At 37.5% G+C, this 25,215-nt stretch overlaps 3 protein-coding genes across 3 annotated transcripts in view; 2 read left to right on the plus strand and 1 right to left on the minus strand.

Annotated features, from left to right (window-relative positions):
- The window catches only part of LOC124634845, a 258,449-nt gene that overhangs the window by 15,178 nt on the left and 218,056 nt on the right, over nucleotides 1–25,215 (plus strand). The gene's annotated exons all lie outside the window — the stretch shown is intronic.
- On the minus strand, nucleotides 4,252–6,997 carry LOC124634840. The gene has a single exon (XM_047170491.1). The coding sequence runs from the start codon at nucleotides 6,556–6,558 to the stop codon at nucleotides 4,438–4,440; it is 2,121 nt and encodes a 706-aa protein (XP_047026447.1). The 5' UTR covers nucleotides 6,559–6,997; the 3' UTR covers nucleotides 4,252–4,437.
- On the plus strand, nucleotides 11,618–12,457 carry LOC124634843. The gene has a single exon (XM_047170494.1). It carries the CDS (start codon nucleotides 11,618–11,620, stop codon nucleotides 12,455–12,457), a length of 840 nt encoding a protein of 279 aa, XP_047026450.1.

Consider the following 25,215-nt stretch of genomic DNA (forward strand, 5'->3'; position numbering starts at 1 on the left):
TTTTCAACATTGTTTCCTAAGCTAAAAGCAACGGAACAACAACATAAACTTTGAACTTTAAAATCCTTTATATTAAAAGCCATTATCAAAGGATCAGACCGAAGATAATATCATTATAATTTCATAATTATCGTAAATACAACACGTAATAGTCGATAATGTAACACTATATAATTACAATATTAGATTGATAGCTATAATGCCTGCCAATTATAGTAATTATTCGTGATTGACTAGTGTGGGGACAATGTGTCGATGAAATTGACTTGACACGTTTTAATGAAGATCAAATTATTCTCCTAATTAATATTGTCAATATAGATGTGCGTTTGTTTGTTGTTGTTTCACAATAGAATGGCTGATTTTCATAGTAAGACGTAGATGATATTACATATATACTAAACATATAAGAAAATAAGAGATAAATAGAATAATACATAGTTTAAATCGTTTTTTAATGCGAGATCTAGATTAACGATTTTGACAGTTTTGATGAAAACTTTAATTAGATCTTTTCAGTTAAATATTAAATCATATATTATTACTTCGTAGCCTACAATCGAATCATTAGATTAGATTGTGAATCAAAGATTTGAGCTTTATTAAAATATATAATAATATTACTAATATTGCTAATATTATATTAGCAAGTAAATTGGAAGGTAAATTTACTTGCTAATATAATATTAGGCATTTCAAACACTTTAACATGAAACTATCGATATTATAATAGGTTCCTGTAATCACCACCCTAAGTTCAATTAAATAGATTATAGACTCCAATCTAGGTAAATCCTTATCTATTAAAATGTCCGGCTACGGCGTAGCACGTAGCGCGTAGCCGCTCGTAGCCGTAGATGCTACGAGAAGTGGAGTTAATAGAGGTCGGGTTACAACGTAAATGACTATTTAATTATTTTTAATTGGCAACTCTTTCTATCTCCTGTTGTAAGAACTTCTTGTTGGTTACGTTAGTTTAATGGTTTTAGATAATGAGTTTTGTGATATAAAAAATTGTGAAGAAAATGTTGCAACCACCTTTTTGTTACGTTTTGTGCTAAATTAGCCTATTAATTCAAATGTTTGTAAACTATTTTTATAGCTGGGTAAAGAAAACAAAGCAAATAATATTTCAATTAATCTCGTTAAAATTGCTGCATGAATTTGAAAACCTTAATTTCAAATGATAACTTTTCAAAAGTACTTCCTTATTTATTTCTATATATGGAACACAGAGAAGATTCAGTTACAAGCCCATGACCTAAAGAATTAAAATTAAAATTTGATTCTCAATTGTTAAAAATCTTTAATATCAAAAACACTGTAATATCGATACAATAACCTGTGTCTTCATAAATCGCTGCTTTGCATGTTCCTCGTGCCGGCTGCATGCGATGCGCTCGTCAAAATGCAATCTTGCAGCCGAACTGCATTCTTTGGAAACATTTTAGGGTCCCTTGGTATCTGGTCTAGTTGGACCTCCGCTCAGGGAAGAGAGCCGTCGGCTAGTAGTAGGCCTGATGTTTACTAGACAGTTTACTTTAAAGGTAATTGTGATTTCAATTGTACTTTTAGACCCAAATTCACTGTATGTTGTCGACGAATTTGGACCTAAAACTTTTTAATTGTCGGTTTGATTGAATGCATTTTTTCAAAAACAACTGTTTAATACAATGTTTTTCGATCATTTTTCAAAGTTAACAGCTGTTTTTTTTAAAAAAAAACAGACGTATATGTTATCGGTGAACTTGAGTCTTTGGATTCCGATTGGATACTTAATCGTTGTAATGTGCCCGTACTACAGAATTAAATTCAAATACTGCAGAACCCACACCCCACTCACCAAGACATGCACTCATTTTTTCATTCATTCATTCGTTATTGAGTGAACACCAGCCGTTGTCGAACAAAACCTTCAACTGTTTTGTTTTCCCACAAAAAATCTTCGAAAACTGAATGAAATGTTTCGAAATATTTTTACAACTTTTCTTTTGCTTGTAAAGAAAATATTTAAAAAGAATTCTGTTGGTATGAAGAAAGGGTCAAAATACTCTTTTAATGTTTGTTTTTCGTGTTAAGGAATGTACTGCTTTGTGGCTTCTTCGAACTTTTGAATAGACCTATTTATGTTTAAGTATTTAAATATAAACGTGAAGATTAATAACACGAGCGAAGTTTGCCGTCAACGCCGCGGTGCCGTGGGTGAATTACCTTACAAGACGAAATCCAGTCTATGACATGGTAAACTTTTTTATTTATCATATCGCGAAGAGCCCCAGCCCAGTATAATGGTATGGTCGATGGTTTGATTAAGTTAATAATCAGTACGGACATATATCTACGTATGACAGTATGCACATCACAACGATCAGGTATTTGGTTGGTTTCAGATCGACAAAAAATATTAAATTCATGATTACCTTGTTCCCCACCAAGTTAAATGTTGACTTCTTCGATAGCACGCTAGTGTGGTTAATTGGGCACATAAAAGAAAAAAAGGTTTTCCAGCGGTAAATAGCTAAAAATTACTTTGATTGTGGAAGAATATACATATAATCAGTGCTCACAGGGAAAAATTTGTATCCAGAGTGACATTCATTTGTTTGCTCTTGACAGTTTAGAATAAATTAAAAATAAAATACTTATCATACATCCTGCGAATGAATACCAATGAGGTTTTATATGTCATGAACAACCTTCCAAATTAATTGTCAACAAACTATTGGGCCTCATTTCGGCCGAGAATTAAGTCTGCAGTGTAAGGGCAGTATAAGACAAGTCAAAATCTCTTTTCAACACGAGCAAAAGCTCCAATATTTTGCAATACCCAAAGAAATCTCCCAATTTTCCTTCACTAAGTATACATACAGAAGTGACCTTTGTAACCCCGTCGGCAGCACGTGTAACCTACAAAGTGCAATATCAGTGACCTCAGCTTGTAAAGTGACCTAAACAAACGGTATAACACTCTCCAGGTTTACAGTGCTAATAATCTTCCTAATGACTGAAAAATCTTTAAGTTTAACTCTTACCATTACAGCCTTTTTATCGTCCCACTGTTGGGCACAGGCCTCCTCTCACAAGGAGAAGGATTGAGCGTTAATCACCACGCTTGCTCAATGCGGGTTGGTGATTTCAGACTATAGTCCAGGTTTCCTCAAGATGTTTTCCTTCACCTTTTTATCAGCCATCGGTGTCCAAGATATACTTAGAAAGTACATACAAACTTAGAAAAGTTGCATTGGTACTTGCCTGACCTGGAATCGAACCCACACCCACATACTCGAGAGGTTGGTTCTTTACCCACTAGGCCACCATATCTTCTAGTTCTAGTTTAACTCTTACTTTATCTTAAGTAACTTCAAGATAAACTGTCAACCAACAATGCGACCATAGAAGACGAGAGTTTAGTTGCTAGTATGCGGACACTCTAAAACGAAGTTAAAAGCTCTTTTCAAATCAAAAATCCCCAATATTTTTCCAACACTCAAAGAAAGCTCCCAATTTAGTATACGTAGTGACCTTTGTAACCCCGTCGGCAGCACGTGTCAAAATCAAAATCAAAATCAAAACTCATTTATTCAAACTTGGCTGCAAAACAGCACTTTTCGAACGTCAGAAAAAAAAAATTACATAAGACAGCCCCCAAAACGCCCACCCTTCACCACTTCCTATGTGTTGTAACCTACAAAGTGCAATATCAGTGGACTCAGCTTGTTAAGTAACCTTAACAAAAGGTTTAACTCTCTCCTGGGTCGGTTAACGGGGTTTAGAGCGATAATTAACTCACTTTGTAATCACGTTCAGAAATGATGGGGAATGTTAAAAGTTTGGTTAAGTCTTATATGTTTGTTTAATGGTGATTACAGATAATGTTTTTTTTTTTGTAGTGTGAATGATAAGTGGCTTCTTATTATTTTTTTTTTAAGTTGTTCTCAATGAAAATGAATTGATTTTGTAGTAGATACCTAGGACCTCTCTCATAAATAAAACTTCTTACCCTAATTTTATATAGTTGAGGTAATATATTATATTTATAATGCCGTTCACTTCTGCAAATAAAGATTCTTATTCTTAACCTGAAATGCAACTACTACTTTTTGACGTAGTTGAGTATAAGTATTAAATGAAAAGTACAAAGACAAGTGCATTTATAATGCACTAACAAACAGTAGCATTAGAGATAACAAGTCTATGCATATAAAAATATTTTAATGTAGTGTCGCGGGCTTATAAGAAAAAACCCAGCGATTTACTTAAGTGATTTATTTTAAACTTTACAAAACACTCGTAAACGTACACACACTAGAACAGCACAGGGAGCGGGTCGCCGTGCGTGCGCTAGCGTAAGACTGGTACTCAGAGCTGTCCAACTGGAGAGGTTGAAGCAGACTGAGAACGCAGTGAACACTGACTGCGCGCACGCCGGACCCTGCGTTATATAGGCGGCGGTCGGCGGGCTTCGGAAGAGCTCGGCAATACTCGGCGCTGACGGGGAGGCCACGCCCACTTGACGCATAGCCGTGGTACCGCGGGCCGGGCGTTCGGATCCAGCGTCCGGGCATTTTGTTTATTATTGCTACAGTCTCCCCCTCTGGATCTGAAGTCGTCCCGACGATGATCCAGCAGTTGGAGGCATGTGGTGTCTTTCGCGTTTCTTCGCTTGTTATTCCGTTCGGCGGCTGTCAGAAGACGACTAGCGAACTCAACAGGATGTTCGCTTTCACGCTCCCCCTTGACCAAAACTGCTCCTTTTGTATAAGAGCTTGCCTCGCTTTTATAATGCAGGGTTCGCTTGCATCGGCTTGGCATTGAAACGTGCTTGTTTTCTGGTAGAAGCCCATTCAGCTGCTTCCTTTGAACAGTTGTCCTCTGTGTTTCGACATTAATTGTGTCAATCCGTATGTCCCAGTTGTTGGCGTCAAAGAGATTGGCACTTTGTGGGGATAATTCGATGTCTTCCCGGTGAACATTGATTTGTGCATCTCGCAGCATAAAATCCGTGAAACTAGGTGAATAGCCATCGAACAGTCGTGGTTTCTTGCTTACAGAAGACGAGTCGCCAAAATCTATCGATGCCAGTTTGTAGGTGACCTTATCATCTGACAGATTTTTAGGCGTTGACGGAGGTTCAGGTGTTAACGGAAGTTCCGGTATTTCCATCCGTGGAGGTGTTGGTGGTGGAGTAGGAGGTATGGTATTAATACTTGGACTTGCTTCGCTGTCTGTCATTGTGAGTGAGGTTACTGGGCTTGGCAACTGCATTATTTCATTGACGACCGTACTCTCAAAGATTGCAAACTCTTCGGCGTATAGCTCGTATTGCTCTTCTGGTTCATCAATGAAATTCCACGTGTACTGCGGCAAGTTGATTACCATGCCCGCATCCTTTAAAAACCCAACCCCCAAAAGCGTGCGGTTGTCTTTTGCTCCAGGTAGCACGATAAATGTCGTCTGCACCTTTCGACCCATCAAAACAACGTTGACTCTGCACATTAGCACTCCTTGATTCTTTTTTATTCCATCAGCCAGCGTCAAATTGACTTGATGTTCCTGGAACTTGCATCCGCATTTGACTAGCTCTAAATATAGGGAGTACGAAGCGACACTCATCTTTGCGCAAGTATCAATGTAGGCGGTACCTTTTATCCCTTCGATCTCCACGAACACAACAGGCCGGGAATCTGAGTCTACCTGTACGTTGATAGCACAAAACTTCAAGTCCTCCTTCTTAATGGCCGACGCCTTCTTACACGTGGGACAGTTGCTTCTGTATACCCCAGGTGCGCCGCAACCGTAGCAGGAAAACTTTGGTTGATGAGGAGATGGTGCCTGCGTTTCAACTTCTGAGACAACTTTCGGAATACTGGGTAAAGTGCCTTCAGCCCGTTTCTTCTTCCGACAGACGTCTGCAGTATGGCCAGGGTTTTTACAAAAACTGCACCTTACCTTCCCTTTCTTCCCAGTAGTTCTGATGTCACTTGCATGTGAACCTGCTGCGTATTCATGTAAGGTCTCTTCGATTCCCCGTGCCGTCTCCAGCAGTTTATCTATCGTGGGAACTGTATCCCGAGGCATGCGGTTTCGTATGTCTAGCCGTATGAGCGCAAATATCAGATCTATTTGCTGCGTTTCAGACAGTGCGGGAGGAGGAAGTGATGCAAACAATGCCCGCTTCTTGGCAATAAATGCTTCAGTGGTGACGTCAGCTTCCTGGACCTCATGGGTAATCTGATGATATATCATAAATGCAGGTCTGCGGGGAGCGAATGTATGACGCAATTTATTGCAAAACTCTTCCCGCTTTTCCACTCGGCTTTTCAAGCCTTGCCACCAAACCGCTGCTTCATCCCGTAGAAGAAGTGGAAGTCCTTGAAGCGCATCGAGGTCACTCAACTTTTCTACATTCTTGAAGGTAGAAGCTGCCGCTATAAAAGCCTCAACTGCGTCCGCGTCTTTTTCCCCACTGTAGGTGATGTTGCAGGATGCAAAAGATCGCTGTTTAGAAGCTGTGATGGTCTGCAGGAATATTTGGAATTGTTCGTTTGACATCGCCATTTTCAAAGTCCGATGTGGGAGTCTTCTTAAATGTTCCAACTTAATCCCTGAGTTCGGCTCCACGTTGTGCGCCAGATTGTCGCGGGCTTATAAGAAAAAACCCAGCGATTTACTTAAGTGATTTATTTTAAACTTTACAAAACACTCGTAAACGTACACACACTAGAACAGCACAGGGAGCGGGTCGCCGTGCGTGCGCTAGCGTAAGACTGGTACTCAGAGCTGTCCAACTGGAGAGGTTGAAGCAGACTGAGAACGCAGTGAACACTGACTGCGCGCACGCCGGACCCTGCGTTATATAGGCGGCGGTCGGCGGGCTTCGGAAGAGCTCGGCAATACTCGGCGCTGACGGGGAGGCCACGCCCACTTGACGCATAGCCGTGGTACCGCGGGCCGGGCGTTCGGATCCAGCGTCCGGGCATTTTGTTTATTATTGCTACAGTAGCATATTTTTCAAAACAAATTAGTCTAGAACATTCCTCATTACAGTTGGTTTTAAAGCCAAAACATAGCAGAATAAAGTAGGTAACTTCCACGGAGTAAGGAAAGATGAGCGGAGATGCCATTATGCAGGTAGGTCAGGCGCCTTCTTCTAGGTCATATTCGTAAGGTCAAACCGATCAGTTACTAGTGAACAAACGAGGCGTTCGGATTCTTTAAGACAGTAGTCAACAATTTTGCTATTAGGGTAAAGGCGGGATAGATGCCCCATTTTTAAAAAACCTAACTTCCCATGCTCGCGATTAAGAAACAACCGTTTAACTAGAAGCCGCAAGCACCCCGCACCTAAGTTAGCCACGCGCCCTCGAGGGGTGAGGTCCCGTTTCGCTAGTGTGTGAATTCATCTCCGCGGCGAACTTAAAGCGAGCGTAAATTTTTTAAAGGTGAGTATTTGCTGTTGTATAAATTTATAAGTAGATATTAATTCCGTCAAATTTTTTATTACGTATGTATATTGTTTCATGAAGTATACATTTTGATGTAAATAGTTGCTCTATTATATTTATTTATTTTAAAAAATACTAGGGCATCTTTCCCTGTCAAAAAGGATAGTTGCCCTGATTTTTAACGGTATAGGTGCCCCTAGGGGCATCTATCCCTCCATACACCACGTATACCCTGATTGTATTATAAGTGCTTTGAATATATATTTTTAATATATTTTTGTGTTTTTTTTAATATTTTTCACGTGTTTATGTATAGATATTTACACATTTTATTGATGACGAATGATTTACAGTTCAAACAGTGAAGATGAAAATAATTCATCTAAGAACAAAATTAAGGGAAAGAAAACTAAAGGTTTGCCGGTAAAGAAGACTAAAATAAATGGACAGGATGAGCCTAAAGATACAAATAAAAATAGCTGCATAGAATGCTTTGAAAACTATGAACAAACAAAGTCTAAATCCGACTGGATCCAATGTGTACCTAATGTGTCAGTACTGGTTACATGAAACCTGTACAATCAGAAATTTTTGCTCGAGATGTGGAAAACTTAAAGGACTGTCCGGTTAAATATTATGATGCTAAGTATATGGTGTTATTTTAGTTTTTAAGAAATAATGATTTTTATGATTTTGCATGTTGAAACTTAATCTATACTAATATTATAAAGAGGAAAACTTTGTTTGTTTGTTTGGTTGTAATGGATAAACTCAAAAACTACTGGACCGATTTTAAATATTCTTTCACCATTAGAAAGCTATAATATCTACGAGTACCATAGGCTATATTTTATCCCGGTGCGGGCAGTAGCTCCCACGGGACGCAGGTGAAACCGCGGGAAAACGGCTAGTAATTAATATTTTATAATAAGGGTTTAAAATTTAAAATACATTATTTTTGATGATCTTTTAGAGATGACTTTCAGAGTTTTATTGTGTTAATTTTAATTAATCTGATAATGAATATAAAAAGATTTTAAAAACTGCAAAATACTTTTCATTTGAAATAAATTAAAGTCAAAAAATATATAAATATTATTAATATATTATACTTACACAGTATGAAGGGCATCTATACCGTACCGTAGGCATCTATCCTTGCTAGTATTTTCAAGGTGGGGCATCTATCCATAGGGGTAGGCATCTATCCCCAAAAATTGAGTTCTACAAAAAGCTAAAATATGCAAAATATGTAGCATATAGGTCCAAAAAGACAAATCACAAATAAACATAAAGGATTAAACTAGTTACATTCATAGGTGTTATTAATGTAGAAGCAATATTTATTAAATTAGAAGCATATTTCAAAACGTGAAACTACAAAAGAAATCGGGTCGTCTAAAGAAGGCGTATTAGGGCGAAAACAGTAACATTCCTCGTACCCCGCTTACCCGCATTTTGGCGCGTTACTTCCTTAGGCGTTCCGTCATGGCACATCCTCTAGTCATTTTGTTCTCCATGGTAACTTCAATCAGGAGCGTTTTGAATGCAAAATTATTTCAACATGGCGGGGTTCCGTACCTTTGGAATTAACTCCAGTTGCAACGAGAAACTAAGTTCTCAGTTACAAAGTACTGGTTATGAACTGTGATGTTTTATGTACGAACTAGGGTACTATCCGTAAGGTGAAATTAGTTTGTATCGTACGTTAATGTAATAAACATCGCTACTGTTAATTCATTTATTGATTTCTCAACAAATTTTTCTACATTTTTAAGTATTAAATTCAAAATAAAAAAAAAACACAACAGATAACAACAAAACATTACTTTGTCAAACGTTCTCATTATTCCACAGAAAATTAATCATCTTTTCTATAATACCAGGTTTCAATCCTTACAAATATAATACAGGTCGGACTCAAGAAAATCTTTTTGATTCGCAAAGGCAAAGGGTTACTTAATAATATCATGTTATTAATGTATTCGACCTTTACAGGTATTCAGCTGAAATTAGATGCGAAACTGACCCAAATATTGGGAGGAAAAGTAAGATTGAAAAAGGAAAATAACGTGAAGGAAGGCTTTTACAATAACTTTTAATATTACCTACGAAAACATCATCATCATCAGCCTTTTTATTGCTTCACTCTTCTCATACAAAGAAGCAAACCACTCAAGAAAGAAAATCTTAAATTCAATCAAAGTTATTAGCCGGTCAAAGACATCACGGTTGTCGTATGCTCATATATGTACTACCATTCATTTCCATAGTGATTTATGAGCTCGAACAAACTGTCGGCCTGATAAAATTTTGCAGTGTTTGGGTACCCTTTATATTAGATAGTTCCTAAAAAAGTATATTCAGCCTTTTTATTAGCCCACTGTGCAGGTCTCTGAAGCATAGAAGGATTGAATGTTAACCACCTTCCTAGAAAAAAGAAAATATAAAAAAAATAGTCCATCAACCCAATCTTATAAAACTTGTTAGAAACCGATAGAACCTAATCCCCTCTCGATAAGACGCTAAATGGGGTCTAAGTTTCTAGATCATTCTACAGCACCGGGACTCTTCAACAAAGTTTATTAATACAGACTTTGTAAGTGCAGTCTCAGATCCAACTATCCTCACTTGTGTATGCAAAGTTTTGTTTTAAAAAAGTTAAGAAAATATTATTCTATGCTATAAGCACTAAATTACTTATATGATACAGCTGAAGAATAAGTTTGTTTGCTTGAACGCGCTTATCCTAGGAATTGTTGGGCCGATTTGAAATTGCCTTTGAGTATTAGACAGCCCACGTATCGAGGAATACTAGGTTATATATACAGTTGATTCGAGCATTTTTTACACACTGGTAAAGACCGCTGATGGAAGCTAGTTTACGTAACTCTAAAGCTACAGTGCTAAGAGATATGATATGGTGCACATCTGTACATATGCATGTACTTTATGTAACTTTACCAAAACAGCTGTACCTAATACGGTGTCTCTGCAAATAAAAATTCTTTTACTTATTCTTAAGACTATCATTATATATACAATACATCAAAAGGTAAACCACATCAATACACAACATAGGAACAGCCACAAAGTTTAGCAATACTTCATGGCGTGCGCTTGGGGCAGGTTCAATTAAATTTGAAATTGGTTCCGCCCGGCTCGGGTTGTGTACACAGCAATTTTACCGGCTCCTTCAAAAGGCTGTTTGATTTGGAACTCAAAGACGATCCAGCGGAGGTTTTGTTCGTGTATTTTGTCTTAATTAATAAAAATAGTTCGGGGGAATATGATTTGAGCCTTTGGATTGATTGTGAAATCCAGTGAATTGAGTTAACACGGTCTTGTGGGCTTTGAAAGGGACGAGGTTAGGTTTTAGTCTCCTTCGGTATTTGGGCAATCTAACACTGAAATAATCTTTTAAATCGATCCAGCAATTCCTGAGTTTAACGCATTCAGGAAAATAAACGAACAACCTCTTAACTTCAGCTTTATAATATGGGTATAGACCAGTACCTATACTTTATCTATTTTTTTTCCGACATATATTATTATTTCAGTCCAAAAAATATAGGATCTAGGCGTTATAAATCAGCGGATTACCCGAACCTTAACATAAAATAGTCAGGCAAATAAGGTAGAAAACCTCTAAAGTTCAATTTACTCTAGTATTTATTGAATTAGCCATCGGAACACGCTGCAGGGTAGACCCTTATAAATTCGCGCCCTAAATACGACAGACTATTCCGGCGTCCTTGTGAAAAGGTTAAGTTCACAGCTCTTTTTACTGAAGTTTCAAAGGTTTGTAGTGGGACCTACACTAATTGTTGACGCATCAATATTGTTCATACTGTTCTTGCATTGTGTTCGCCTCCTCAGTTGTCCCGTATATCGCACTACCAACGCACGCTACTAAATATTGTGACTGTACCAAATCGTATGTAACCTAATTGGAGTCAGAAAATAAAAGTGTATTAATTAGTATTCGGTTTATTTACTTATCTCTGAACACGACACCCCACCATCTAAATTGGTGACCCCGTGTGGAGAAAGTGTGAACTGTAACCAGTGAATTTGGACTTGTAATTCAGTGAATCGGACGACCGGGGCAACTCACACAAGTGTACGTAGTGTCGGCTTAATATTAGTGCGCGTCAAATTAAGAAATTATAATGTCGTCTGAAGACAAGAAGGTCGTTATTGAAGAACATCAACTGTCGTCCATCTCCATCACAGCTAGAATTCCGGAATTTTGGAAGAAGTCGCCTAGAACATGGTTTATCCAAGCAGAAGCAGTTCTAAATCCTCAGAAGATGTCCGACGAATCAAAGTACCAGGTCCTTATTTCAAAATTACCCCCAGACGCAGTTGAGCAAGTTACACGGATCCTTGTGGATCCCCCTGAGAAAAATAAATATGAGACCTTGAAGAATAAGTTGATATTTATATATCAAGAATCCGAAGAGCGGCAAGTAAAAAAACTCATTGGCGAAATGGAATTAGGCGACCAGAAACCATCACAATTACTAAGAAAAATGCAAGACCTAGCCAGGGGACGAGTAAATAACGAAACACTCATAGTTATGTGGCAAAATCATTTACCAAATTCGGTGCGAGGAGTTTTAGCTGTAACAGAAGAAAAAGATTTAGAGAAATTAGCATCAATAGCGGATAAAATAATGGAAACGACGACTCCCATACACAGTGTTGCGACTGTCAAACAGGAACCAGGCCCATCGGGTTCTCAGGACCAAATTATTTCGGCAATAAACAAATTGAGTGATAGATTACAAAATTTAGAGTCAAGATCACGAGGCCGTTCAAATAACTGGCGAAGGAATAACTTTAGACGCAACAGATCCAGGTCAGGGTCAAGAAGTCGCACAAGGAAATTCGAAGATCCAAATTGGTTATGTTTTTACCATTATAAGTATCGCAGCAAGGCAACTAAATGTGTGGATCCATGTAACTGGAAGAAAAAACACGACAAGGACAAGCCAGCGGAAAACTAGAGTCGGTGCAGTCTGCGACGGGAGGCTGTGACCGTGCCTTCGGGAATCACCGTCTGTGTGTCAGAGACAGGAAATCGGGCTTAAACTTCTTAGTGGATAGTGGTGCAAACGTGTCAGTGTTACCGCGGAAAGTAGCCTACATGAAAGGTAATACAAGTGAGTGTTGTTATAAACTCTTTGCCGCAAATGGAACTCAGATTAACACGTATGGTACATTGTACTTAGAATTAGATTTAAACCTAAGACGAGCATTCCGTTGGTTATTTACATTAGCGGACGTACAGCAACCAATATTAGGTGCTGACTTCTTAGCTAATTTTCAGTTGTTAATTGACTTGAACGGACGAAGGTTAATCGATCAAGTAACTAATTTAAGCACCAAAGGCAATCTTTCTAATTCTAGTGAGCCCACTTTGAAAACTATCGTAAATAATTGCCCTTATTATGATTTATTATGTGAATTTCCAGAACTAACTAAACCAGTTTCGTACAAAGAAACGCCTAAACATAATGTTTGTCATCACATTGAGACCACAGGACCTCCAGTGCACGCACGAGCCAGGCAGTTACCACCAGACAGGTACGTAAAAGCTAAAAATGAGTTTAAGATTATGCAAGAGCTTGGGATTTGTAGGCCGAGTAAAAGCGCTTGGGCAAGTCCCTTGCATGTTGTTCCTAAGAAGGACGGGAATATTAGACCTTGTGGAGATTATAGACGTTTAAATGCGATTACCAAGCCTGATCGATATCCAGTTCCCCGTCTTCATGATTTTACGTATATGTTAGATAATAAAAAGGTTTTCTCAAAGCTAGATATAAATAGAGCCTATTATTGTGTGCCAGTTGCGGAAAATGACATTGAGAAAACTGCCGTCATAACACCGTTTGGTTTATTCGAATTCGTGCGTATGCCATTTGGATTAAGAAATGCTGCACAAACTTTTCAACGTTTTATGCATCATACGGTTTTACAAGACTTAGATTTTCTTTTCAATTACGTAGATGACGTCATCATTGCATCGGAAAATGAAGAGCAGCATAGAGAACATTTACGAAAAGTTTTTGAACGTTTTAATGAATTTGGTATAACGATTAATTTTTCAAAGTGTAGTTTTGGTAAAGATAAATTAGAGTTTTTGGGTTTTGAAGTCTCTACAGAAGGAATCAAACCATTAGAAGATAAAGTTAAAGCGATTATTGATTTTCCAAAGCCGGATACTGTAGAGGAACTTAGAAGATTTTTAGGCATGTTAAATTTTTATAGAGCTCATATACCTCATTCGGCTGAACATCAGGCAGCGTTAAATAAATATTTAGGGAATTCAAGGCGTAAGGATAAAAGTAAAATCAATTGGACACCTGAAGCTACGAAAAATTTTGAAAAATGTAAAGATGATCTTAAAAATGCTACCTTATTGTATTTCCCATCGGCACATACACCTTTGTCATTGATGACGGACGCACCAGACACAAGTGTAGGTGCAGTATTGCAACAAAAAGTTGATGGAAATTGGAAACCTTTAGGATATTTTTCGAAAAAATTAACTGAAGCACAAAAGAAATATAGTACATATGATAGAGAACTTTTAGCAATTTATTTAGCAATCATACATTTTCGTAATTTAGTTGAAGGACAAGAATTAATAATTTTTACAGATCATAAACCATTAACTTTCGCGTTTACTAAATTAGGTACCAATAGAGAAACTTCTAGGCGAACTAGGCAAATTATGTTTATTAGTGAATTTAGTACTGACATACGACACATTAGTGGAAATAATAATATAGTTGCTGATACATTATCTAGAGTTGAAACAATAACATGTCCCACGACGTTAGATTTCGCAGAACTCGCCACTGCGCAGGAAGTTGACGAACAGCTTGCAAAATTATTGAGGGCGTCAAACAACAACAGTAAAGTAATATTGAAACGTGTAACGTTACTCGATACTGATAAACATGTTTATTGCGAAATGTCTACTAATAGTGCAAGACCATATTTACCTGAAAAATTTCGTCGCTTAGCTTTTGATTCTATTCATAATTTAAGTCATCCTGGTATTAAGACAAGTAAAAAATTAGTAAAAGATAGATATTTTTGGCCTGAAATGAATAGAGATATTGGTAAATGGGCTAAAACATGTGTAAAATGTCAAAGAGCGAAAGTTCAAAAACATACGGTTTCCGATTTAGAGTCCTTTAAAAGTACTAAACGTTTTGAGCATATACATATTGATATTATAGGACCGTTACCAACCTCGCCAGAAGGTTATAGATATTGTTTAACGATTATCGATAGATTCACTCGTTGGCCAGAGGCATTTCCACTAAAAGAGATAACTGCAGAAATCGTAGCGAAAACATTATATGAAGGTTGGATTAGTCGTTTTGGTTGTCCCATAAAGCTCACTAGTGACCAGGGTCGTCAGTTCGAAAGTAACTTATTCAAAGAATTAATGATTTTAATGGGAATTATAAAGACACGTACAACTCCGTATCATCCTCAATGTAATGGTTTAGTAGAACGTTGGCATAGATCTTTAAAAGCCGCGTTAATGGCTCGCTTAAACAATAAATGCTGGGTTGACGAATTGGCAACTGTAATGTTGGGGTTACGCACAACGATAAAATTAGATACAGGCGTAACCGCTGCACAAATGTTGTATGGCAGTAATATTAGAGTACCCGGTGACTTTTATGATACAACTGATTTGAAAATTAGCGATTCTGAAAATTTCGTAAATAAGTTAAAAGCTGTAATTGACGGGTTAAAGCCATCTAATAGGAAAAATAAGTCACCAAATAAGATTTTTGTGCATAAAGACTTGTATGATTGTGAATATATTTTTATCCGTAATGACGCAGTACGGAAACCGTTACAACCACCATACGACGGACCATATCGCGTCATAAGTAGAGATAATAAAGTATTTTGTATTCAGTTGCCCGACCGACAAGTTAAAGTTTCTATAGATCGTCTGAAACCAGCGTACATGTTAATAGAGGATGAATCGCAATCTAAAGTAGTTGATAATAGTAATAGGGATACCGTTTGTCGAAAAGTTACGAAAAAAGTAACAATTCAAACGGACGAACCCGATAGTAAAGTTTATACTACGCGAACTGGTCGAGTAAGCAAGAAGCCATTGAAATACCGATAAATTATTTTATTGTTAAAATGTCAATTTTGCAGATTTATTTAGGACATTAGTTTCAAATTGTGGTATCGCGATCTTTAATTTCATTTACGTTGAGACGATACATCAATATAGTGGACTAAATTAGCAAAATGGGCTCTAATCAAACGAAAGAGAACGTAATTGTAAACGAAAATGTATCTAATGTAGCCCATATGCATAATAAGCTAAATATTATTGGCATAGTGATGATAGTTATTATAATAATGTTAATCATGGTATTTGCGTACGCACTGAAACGAAGATTTATTAGAGGCGTGAGGAAATGGTTAAGAAAAGAAATGGTAGCCAGTTCTGTAGCCTTACCTAGTATTAAGGTCGAAACTGTGCAACCTCAACATACAATGAGTCCGCCGTCAACAGCCAAGTTGTGCTGTGATAATAATATGCTGATCAAAAACCCTCGTTCTCTCAAGTGATATTATATTTGTGTGAATGTGTAGTGAATGTTAAACAGTAGTGAATGTATATTTTTTATGGCGTCATCATGTCGGATACTGGAGACTCTTGGTCATTCGTACGAGTAGGCCAAGCGTGTAATTTTATTTTTTAATATGTATAGCAGAGTAACCCGGCATGATAACTACCCTTAACGTATATCGTATATAATATAGATTATGTATATTTCATGTTACCTATTATGTATGTAATCACATTAAATGTCAAGACGGACTCTCTAGAAGTGTTCCGCAACTGTAATAGACGAATATGAGTAGTGTATTACATAGATTTAAGGCAGTTACAGGATGTATTGTGTTATATTTTGTTTTTCGATCGTAGGACATTCTGTATAGTTTGTATTGTTGGTACCGGCCGGCCACAATGACTCCAAGAGAGGAGAACAGAGTATAACACAAAGGTTAAGAATATTTTGTACTTAGTTTAAGATAGTTCTATATTGTTAAAATCAAAGTTTTGTCCTGTTTGAAGATAGATTTTTTTACTCTGTATTTGATATTCAATTTGTAATAATGAACATAAGTTTGAACCCGCACTCTCAGGCACGAGAGGTGTATCTTTTAATCACTAAGCCATTAGGTACAAAGCCAGTAGTACTGAGACAAACATGCGCTTATCGCACAACCCGTCAAGCATCTTGTTTCAAAGTTGTTATTGTATAAATGTATACTGTAAGCAAATTTTTGTCGAGACTGTAATTTAATAATATTGTTTGTGAACATTGTAAGCACTTCTTGGATTATATAGCAACTGGATAAGAATATTTTTTTTGTAAAAAAATCTTTTGTCAAAATTTTTTTTTAAAAAAAGGGGAGGAATGATGTAGTGGGACCTACACTAATTGTTGACGCATCAATATTGTTCATACTGTTCTTGCATTGTGTTCGCCTCCTCAGTTGTCCCGTATATCGCACTACCAACGCACGCTACTAAATATTGTGACTGTACCAAATCGTATGTAACCTAATTGGAGTCAGAAAATAAAAGTGTATTAATTAGTATTCGGTTTATTTACTTATCTCTGAACACGACACCCCACCATCTAAAGGTTGAATAGTTTTCGGATAGAAGAAGTAAAATTAATGGTTTTGACCTATATAATGTAGGTACTGTAAGTACCGCTAGATAACTATGTGCTAGAACAAAATGGATTGTCTTTGATAGAATAGGCGAATTCGTGGTAGCCTAGTAGCCTAAGTACCAGCCTCTCAAGTGTGCGGGTTCACAATCAGTTTAAGCAATACTTAAGATATTGAACTTGCATTTACCATTGAAAAATATCTCTTTAATGAATATGAGACAAAACAACACCGAAATCAAGCTTCAAGGTGTTTTAAGGTGCTCGTTCATATTACACCCGTAATTTATTAATTTACATAATTTAGGAACGAAGGTGACACAAATTAGGTCCCATGAGACCTCATGGGACGTAATTTCAGCAAATATAAGACCCTCTAGGGACACCGCTGAGAAAGTTCAACATAATTCTGTCTTGTGATGATACAAGTTTTAGATGTCATCTTTGCGGTGTTGAGAGTTAAGTAAAGTATGCGATTAAGAATATATGTATTTATCTAAGTATGTTGGGGTTGGTGTCCAGTCTAACTGGATGCAGGAGTGACTGCCCGTCTTTTTTTTTTTTTTTAGCGACGTTAAAAATCATCAAATGACCCCTCCCGCTGTGGGTTAGCAGGGGTGAGGGAGTGTCAGACTCTTACTGACTAAAAACCGTCGTGTTCCGTCGTGGGCCTTTTATGTACCAGGGCCGCGGTATCTCTTTCGAACAACCCGCAGCCCCAGCAGGCCCTGGCCCTACTGGGAGTGACTGCCCGTCTGACCTCTTCAACCCAATTATCAGGACAACCTGATCGCTTTGTGGTTAGTTAAAGACTATTTGCTAGACTTATTACCCATACCGATTGCCAAAGGTGTTGAAATGAGCGCCGGAACTTACTAATTTGACCAAGGTAGATGATGATTATTTCGGATCATACATTACGTAGCCACCTGAAAACCTGCTTTTTCAGATTTTTGTAACAGTGCAGGCTACTTTCATTAATTTTCAACTTATTCTACCTCAATACCCTTCATTGGCAATCGATCAATCAAGGTTAAGTTATGCTTGCCGCGGTCGATTCATGGATGAACGACTTATTTCACAAACAAGGCCTTTTTATGCCCTAGAAAGCCTACAAAGCATAGTAAGGTGTGTTTATTTCATGTAATTTTCAAATTATTGACACACTTTAGTCCAAAAGTTTAATTACCGTTCTTTGTTTTTTTTCGTATTATTATTTATTTTTAAACATATATTTTACATTTTTAAATATTAAATATAAAAATAAAAAAAATTAAAAAATATAAAAAATAGGTTGCCACCGCTATCAGGCACAGGGTCCAAGGTACCGGTGGTTAGGGTCCCAGAGACAGAAACCTCCTCACAATACGCGCCGTATCAAGGAGTACTGCCTTCTGAATCAGTCCCTTGATCAAGCCGCCTAACGAGAGCCTCCTGAGGTGTTGGTCGAGGCTCTTGGCTATTAGACCATTGGCCGTAACGACAATCGGCACAATGACAGCCGTGTCGACATTCCACATGGCGACAACCTCGTGCGCTAAGTCAAGATACTTTATTTATTTCTCTTTCTCAGCTTTCACGAGGTTCTCGTCATGCGGAACGGCGACATCGACTATCATCGCGCGGCGCGCTAATCGATCTATCACCACTATATCAGGCTTATTGGCTGCAATAGTCCTGTCAGTGATGATAGATCGATCCCAGTACAACGTGATATGGTCGTTTTCGAGAACTGGGTCGGGCGCATACTGTTTGTTTATTATTAGGTTATGTGGATAGTCAAGTATATCCTTCAGGATTGAAAGACAAAACCAGAACAGGTGATCAAAATGATCATGAATTATTCCAAACTCACTTCTTCATATAGTATAAAACAAATCCATCCACATTACAAAACATTGAAACCCTATCAAATATTAGTGGGAATATTAAAATCATAATGTCAAGTCCCGCAGCGTCACTCAACATTGCATATTTGATCAGGTATGCACACAAATACACAATAACACACATTCATATTCCTCCTATACATGGAGAACAAAATGACTAACGGAGATGTGATAACGCAAAATTGACTAAGAAGCGTCAAAATGCGAGTATTCGGGAGATGAGGAACGTTCGTTATATGGAACCCACCCATTATTTTCAATATAAAATCATCAATCAATCAAGACCATTTTTGACATATTGCTTTTGATTTGTCAAGGAACTCAAACGCTTCGTTAGTTCTATTATCTGATCACGCACATTATGCGGGTGACCTACAAGAAGGCGCCTGACCTACCTTGCTTATGGTATCTCCGCTATCTTTCCTTCCTCCGTACCTCCTATATCTACATATGCACACACACATACATACATATGCTGAACCCTACTCCGTACGAAGGTCTCCCAGGAGACCAACTCTTGGAAACTACGGTATGGTATACAGAAAGAGAAATTTGTGCGGATAATTAAACAATTTCCATTTTACATGTTGACTTGGCCCCTTAGGAATTGGGTGAACGTGTTTTTTTCGAATTAATTTTACGGGAAATAGTAGGAACTTTTTTTCTGTATTTTTTGGTCGCGGAAATATTTTACAGACTTGAGGTACATGATTTTTAAAGATTAGCGGAAAATATGTATGAGGAAAATAGTTTATTTAATTTAGTAGGAGGACTGGTTTTTAGGACTTTATAGTCTAGGTGTCTTTAAGATGTTTCCTTCACCTTCATGTTAGTTATAGTCTCAGTATTCGTTTCCAAGATATATTTAGAAAATACGAGACAAGTTACATTGGTACTAGCCCGCCTAGGCATCGGACCCCTCCTATTTGAGAGACTGGTGCTTTCACCACTAGGGCACTATAATAAAACTTAATCTCATACAATTAAGATGTGCATTCATGCTATCTCGGTATTCCTATAATCATTAAAAACAGTTCAGTCCAAAATCCACATTGAAGGCTTTATCTATCGAGACTACGCTAGCGTCACCGGTAGCAAAATTGATGCTACGAAGAAGCCCGTGCCCGTAAAGGGACAGAATCGGGTTGACGATGAGGGGTTCGTTACGGTGCAAAGGAGGAAGCGCCGTCAGCGAACCAACAAGAATCGTTGCGGCACGGCTCCTATTGAGCCAAACATCAAAATTCATGCCGCCAAGCCGAACACCCCGGTGTACATCTCTCGCCTACACTACACCACTAAGGCGGAGGACATCGTGGAGTACGTGCGTCAGAAGCTGAAGTACGCCCCGAGAGTGCAGCTGCTGGAGTCGCGCCATAACGCCAATTTCAAGGCGTTCGTGGTGCGAGTGCCGACGTGTTTCCTGCACCTCGTGTTGGACGAAAACTTCTGGCCACAGGACGTGGTGTTCCGTCGCTTCCGCGGACAAGTGCCACAGGACCGCACAGTGACATAGTGCATAAGTGAAGTGCTACTAACATAGTTTTAAGTTTTTATTTACTAACAATTTTGTATAACATATGTATGCTAGTTTTAAGGTATTTATCTATGGGCCTTTGATGCCTGAGAATAAAGATGATTTGATTTGATTTGATTTGATTTATGTCTGGTCTTTCAGTACTTAAAAGCCGAGCAACACTCTTAACTAACATTTAGACAAAAAGTCTTATAAGTTAGTCCTTCCTCTCGTACGAATTTTAGTCCTCCCGTACTACAACCCGAGCAACACGTTTACGTATAGACACTAGACAGTAGTGTCGTCGTGTCGTAGTGTGTCGTAGTGTCGGCGTGTCGAGCCCATCCCTTTAGAACTAACCGATCGTATAGCCTTGGAACCATCGACCTGTCACGCAACACACCCTTGCAGAATAATACCTACTTGTGTTACCTGTTGGTAGGTTTTTTTTTGTAGTTTCAGGTAGAAGTAAAACCTTTTTGGAATGTACAAGTTAGTTAGGGAAAATGTTAAAGTCTTTTGGGTCCGTTGAATAGTATCGAGGGGTTACAGGTATCGTTTAAGACTACAGTTTTTTATGCCGTTGTGGCGGACTAAAACCTGTATAGTCGGAACTTTTTGTGTGTGTGTTTTGTTTTATATTTTATTAATTTTTCTCCTTCAAAATAAGCTGACAGATTACAGTACTTTTACAATCTTGATGAAGCATTTTTATTAATACACAGTCCTATTCAGGCCTTGCTTATTATATGCTGCTCTATACGGGTTAGAATCCTGCGTAGTATGCTTATGAGCATCTCGCTTAAATGCTAGTGATACTAGTGGGTCATTATACAATATACTATATTATCCCGAAGAGTAACTTTACATATTGGAGAAAACCACATGAAAGTATATGTGCAGTAGTTGAGTTTATCTAGAACAAACAGTTTGAGACAGCAGAGGACTTTGTTTTAAAATGTCGAAAAAAATGCATCATTCAAAACAGTGAACAAATTGTACTTATTTACAGTGAGTACGTAAGTGAACGTTGTATCTAGCTGTCAAGGTTCCAAGCAAACAATTTCACAATAATAGAGTCTTATGTTTGTTCAACACCTAACAATTTGAGTCTACTCTCGTGACGTTCCAAGCTCTCGGAAATCATAACAACTATTGGCAAAATGGCTGCCAAATTAAAGTAAACATTTGAACAGTTCGTGTGGCAAGTGGCGACTTCAATTTAGTTGTACAAATATGTAGACTGTTTATTGGTAGAGTTAAGTTACTTTAAACTTTCCTTATATGCAGACTGCCTCGTTGGTCTAGTGGTCGCAAGCGCGACTGCTGTGCTTGAGGTCTCGGGTTCGATTCCCGGGTCGGGCCGAAATCGCTTTGTGGGTTTTCTTAAACTTTCACAAAGCAGCCCGTAGTCTGGAAGTTGGTGATTGATTCACCCGTGCATCGGAGAGCACGTAAATGTCGGTCCTGCACCTGAGTGCTTAGTGCGAGTTTTCGTGAATTTTTTTACGGACTCACATGAGAGCGCGTATACTAAGATTTGTATGCAGTGTTGCCAACTTAGTGGATTTTCCACTAATACTGGTGGTTTAAGTCCCCTATTTAGTGGCGAAATGTTGAAAGTACTGCGGGTCAAGTAGCGAAATGTAAGTTTTGTGGTACAACTTTAAGGAGTTACTATGGAGATTTGAAGTCTCACGGAATGTCAAAAAAGCATCTACAAAACAAAAAGGTGAACGACTACTATATAATTATATTAAGTACTCATTCATTGGTCAAATGCGTAACTAAACAATTTGTGAAACTACTACGCCGATTATAATTTGTGAAGGATTCGGATCGGGTCGGATGAATTGCTAAACAGATGTAATGCTTTGTCTGTTTTAATTTTCTATCGTTGCCGAGTTACATCTTTGGATGATTAAATTGTTTTAGGTTACAATAAAATATAAACAATATTTTTTTAGTGGTGAATTTGGTGATTTTAAGTGTGGGATAAATTTTTGTTAGTGGTTTTCTGGTGGTTTTAAAAGTTGACTCTGGTGGTAAGCTTCTACAACTGTTGGCAACACTGTTTGTATGGAACAAAAACAGGTTCCAATTTTTGACACTAGGTGGAGCTGTTTTTGTTCCATACAAATCTTAGTATACGCGCTCTCATGTGAGTCCGTAAAAAAATTCACGAAAACTCGCACTAAGCACTCAGATCTCTTTCCGGTCGTGTCGGATTGCCGTTCCATCATAGTCAGATAAATTGATGTTAAATGACTTGAAACAATATATGTCATCCTAAAATCGAAGTTTTTTCAGCGTTCACATAAAAAAATAACCCTGTCTGGTCCTCCGAGTGTTACCCAGACATCCCTTTTAATATTTCACCTGTCTTCCACGAGTTGAGTCATAATTTAGGTGTGGAGCTACATGCTGTGACCTTGTAGCGGCGGTCGATCGAGACGCACCTTCAAACTAACTACACACAAATACAGAATGTTTACAACCCATGACAGGTGGGCACGAATTATGCAGCATTACAAGCACACATCGTGTGGTTTCGGGAATAAATGTTTTTTTCATGAGGTTGCTCGTTCTAAGAGATATCTTTTGTTTGGAAGTATTTTATATGGGAAGCCCTTCAATAAAAGTTATAAATATACAGAATACTTATTGTTTTTGAAAATAACGTTTACAATGAATATACCTGTATAAACTGACTTTACGGAGCTTTAGACCAATCACCGGTTTTTTCTATACTTTTCTTGATTTAATAATAATATATCTTACCAATTATTATCGATTTGTGATGTTGTTATCTGTTACAGCCTTTTTATTGTCCCACTGCTGGGTACAGGCCTCCTCTCACACGGAGAAGGATTGAGCATTAATCGCCACGCTTGCTCAATGCGGGTTGGTGATTTCAGACTATATAGTCCAGGTTTCCTCAAGATGTTTTCCTTCACCTTTTTATCAGCCATTGGTGTCTAAGATATACTTAGAAAGTACATACAAACTTAGAAAATTTGTGATGAACTTTTTAATATTTAATAAGTAATCAATCTAACGAGGTCATACGCTAATTTATTAATAAATTATTTATTGTATAAAACAATTATTTTTTACATAATTAATAGGTATGAGAAGATACACTTGCCTTTGCATAGTCATGTGGTTTTTCCCACAGAATTATACAATTCTAGAACACACTTCAACAGTATATTTTCACAAATTACAGAGTATGAAACAATGTTTTAATAATACGTATGTCTAGTTCATATTAGAACCTAGAGTTTTTTAAATGTAGGTATTTATTTTTACACATAGACTCTGATTGGCCTGGGAATTGTTGTTGGCTTACCGATAAGGTAACTATTCCCAGGATATCACTATCATTTAATGAAGGTTTCGGAATAAGATAAATGTTATGTTACTCATTAAAAGTATAGCTTTCCAACAGCGAAGGAAGTGTTTAAATCGGTTTAGTTCAATAGCAAACAAAAAACAAAAAAAAAAACAGTTTTATCCTATTTTCAGTCAATGAAAAGTCTACTTCTATACCAAGTACACTACACAAGTATTCTTTACTTAAAGTTCCCATAGACAACCTACATAAACCTTCAAGTATCGAGGTATATAATGTCTAGAAGTTAAAAGCCTCCCTCCCACCGACCCGCCCCTTTACCTCAATAACAGCCTGAAACAGTCGACTCATGTTGTTCCAGCCATAATTACACGTGTTTCATGGGCTCACCTTGAAATCATTTACAATGGAGATAAATTATAAATCTGTAACAATGTTTGGCTTGTTTTGTTGGAAGGGAGAAGAAAATAAGTTTTAGTATACCTAGTTTTTGGCAAAACAGTTACATGTAATCAAAGTTTATAGTGTAACTATTTAACAACGTTTACATAGTTGCTTGTTACATTGCAACTGTTCACTAAGAATAAAAAACTAAACAGTGTTAGGAAATGAATAGTAGTAGGTTAGGTAGTCAGAAGTCTGACAACAAGTTAACTACGGGTAACTGGGTTGAGAGGTCAGATAAGCCGTCGCTCCATGTAAAATACTGGTACTCAGCTGGATCTGGTGAAACTTCCAGACTCCAACATTCTTGGGAAAAGGCTAAGCAGATTAATGTTCAGGAATACTTATGATTTTTAAACTTATGTTTTGAGTGGAAAAAATAAAAACTATGTAATAATAAATGTAGCTTACCATTTCGATGAACTAGACCAATTATGCCGAATCTTCCAGTCCCACTGAAGACTTTCTTATCTAGCCCGCCTTCGAATAATTTAAAATAAACAAAAAAATACAAATACGTGATTATAATGTGTGTGTGTGTGAATATAATGATTTACTTAACAAAGTCCCAGATGATTTTATCATTAATTAAGATACAAGAAAGTGCCGATTATGAATGAGTTTGCAAACTTTATATGTTACATAAAATTTCCCAAAATATTCCAATGTTTTTCAGTCGGATTGTTTATGCAAATACAGATGATGTTGCGAAAATTACAATTTTCATATTGTAAAGCTAAAGGGTTCTAGATTTCGCTAGATACTTTCAAATAGTATATTTCAAGCTCCTTCCACGATAATACTCACTCATGTAACACAT

Source organism: Helicoverpa zea, chromosome 12 (genome assembly GCF_022581195.2).
Source record: "Helicoverpa zea isolate HzStark_Cry1AcR chromosome 12, ilHelZeax1.1, whole genome shotgun sequence".
In the NCBI taxonomy this organism is placed as follows: Eukaryota; Metazoa; Arthropoda; class Insecta; order Lepidoptera; family Noctuidae; genus Helicoverpa; species Helicoverpa zea.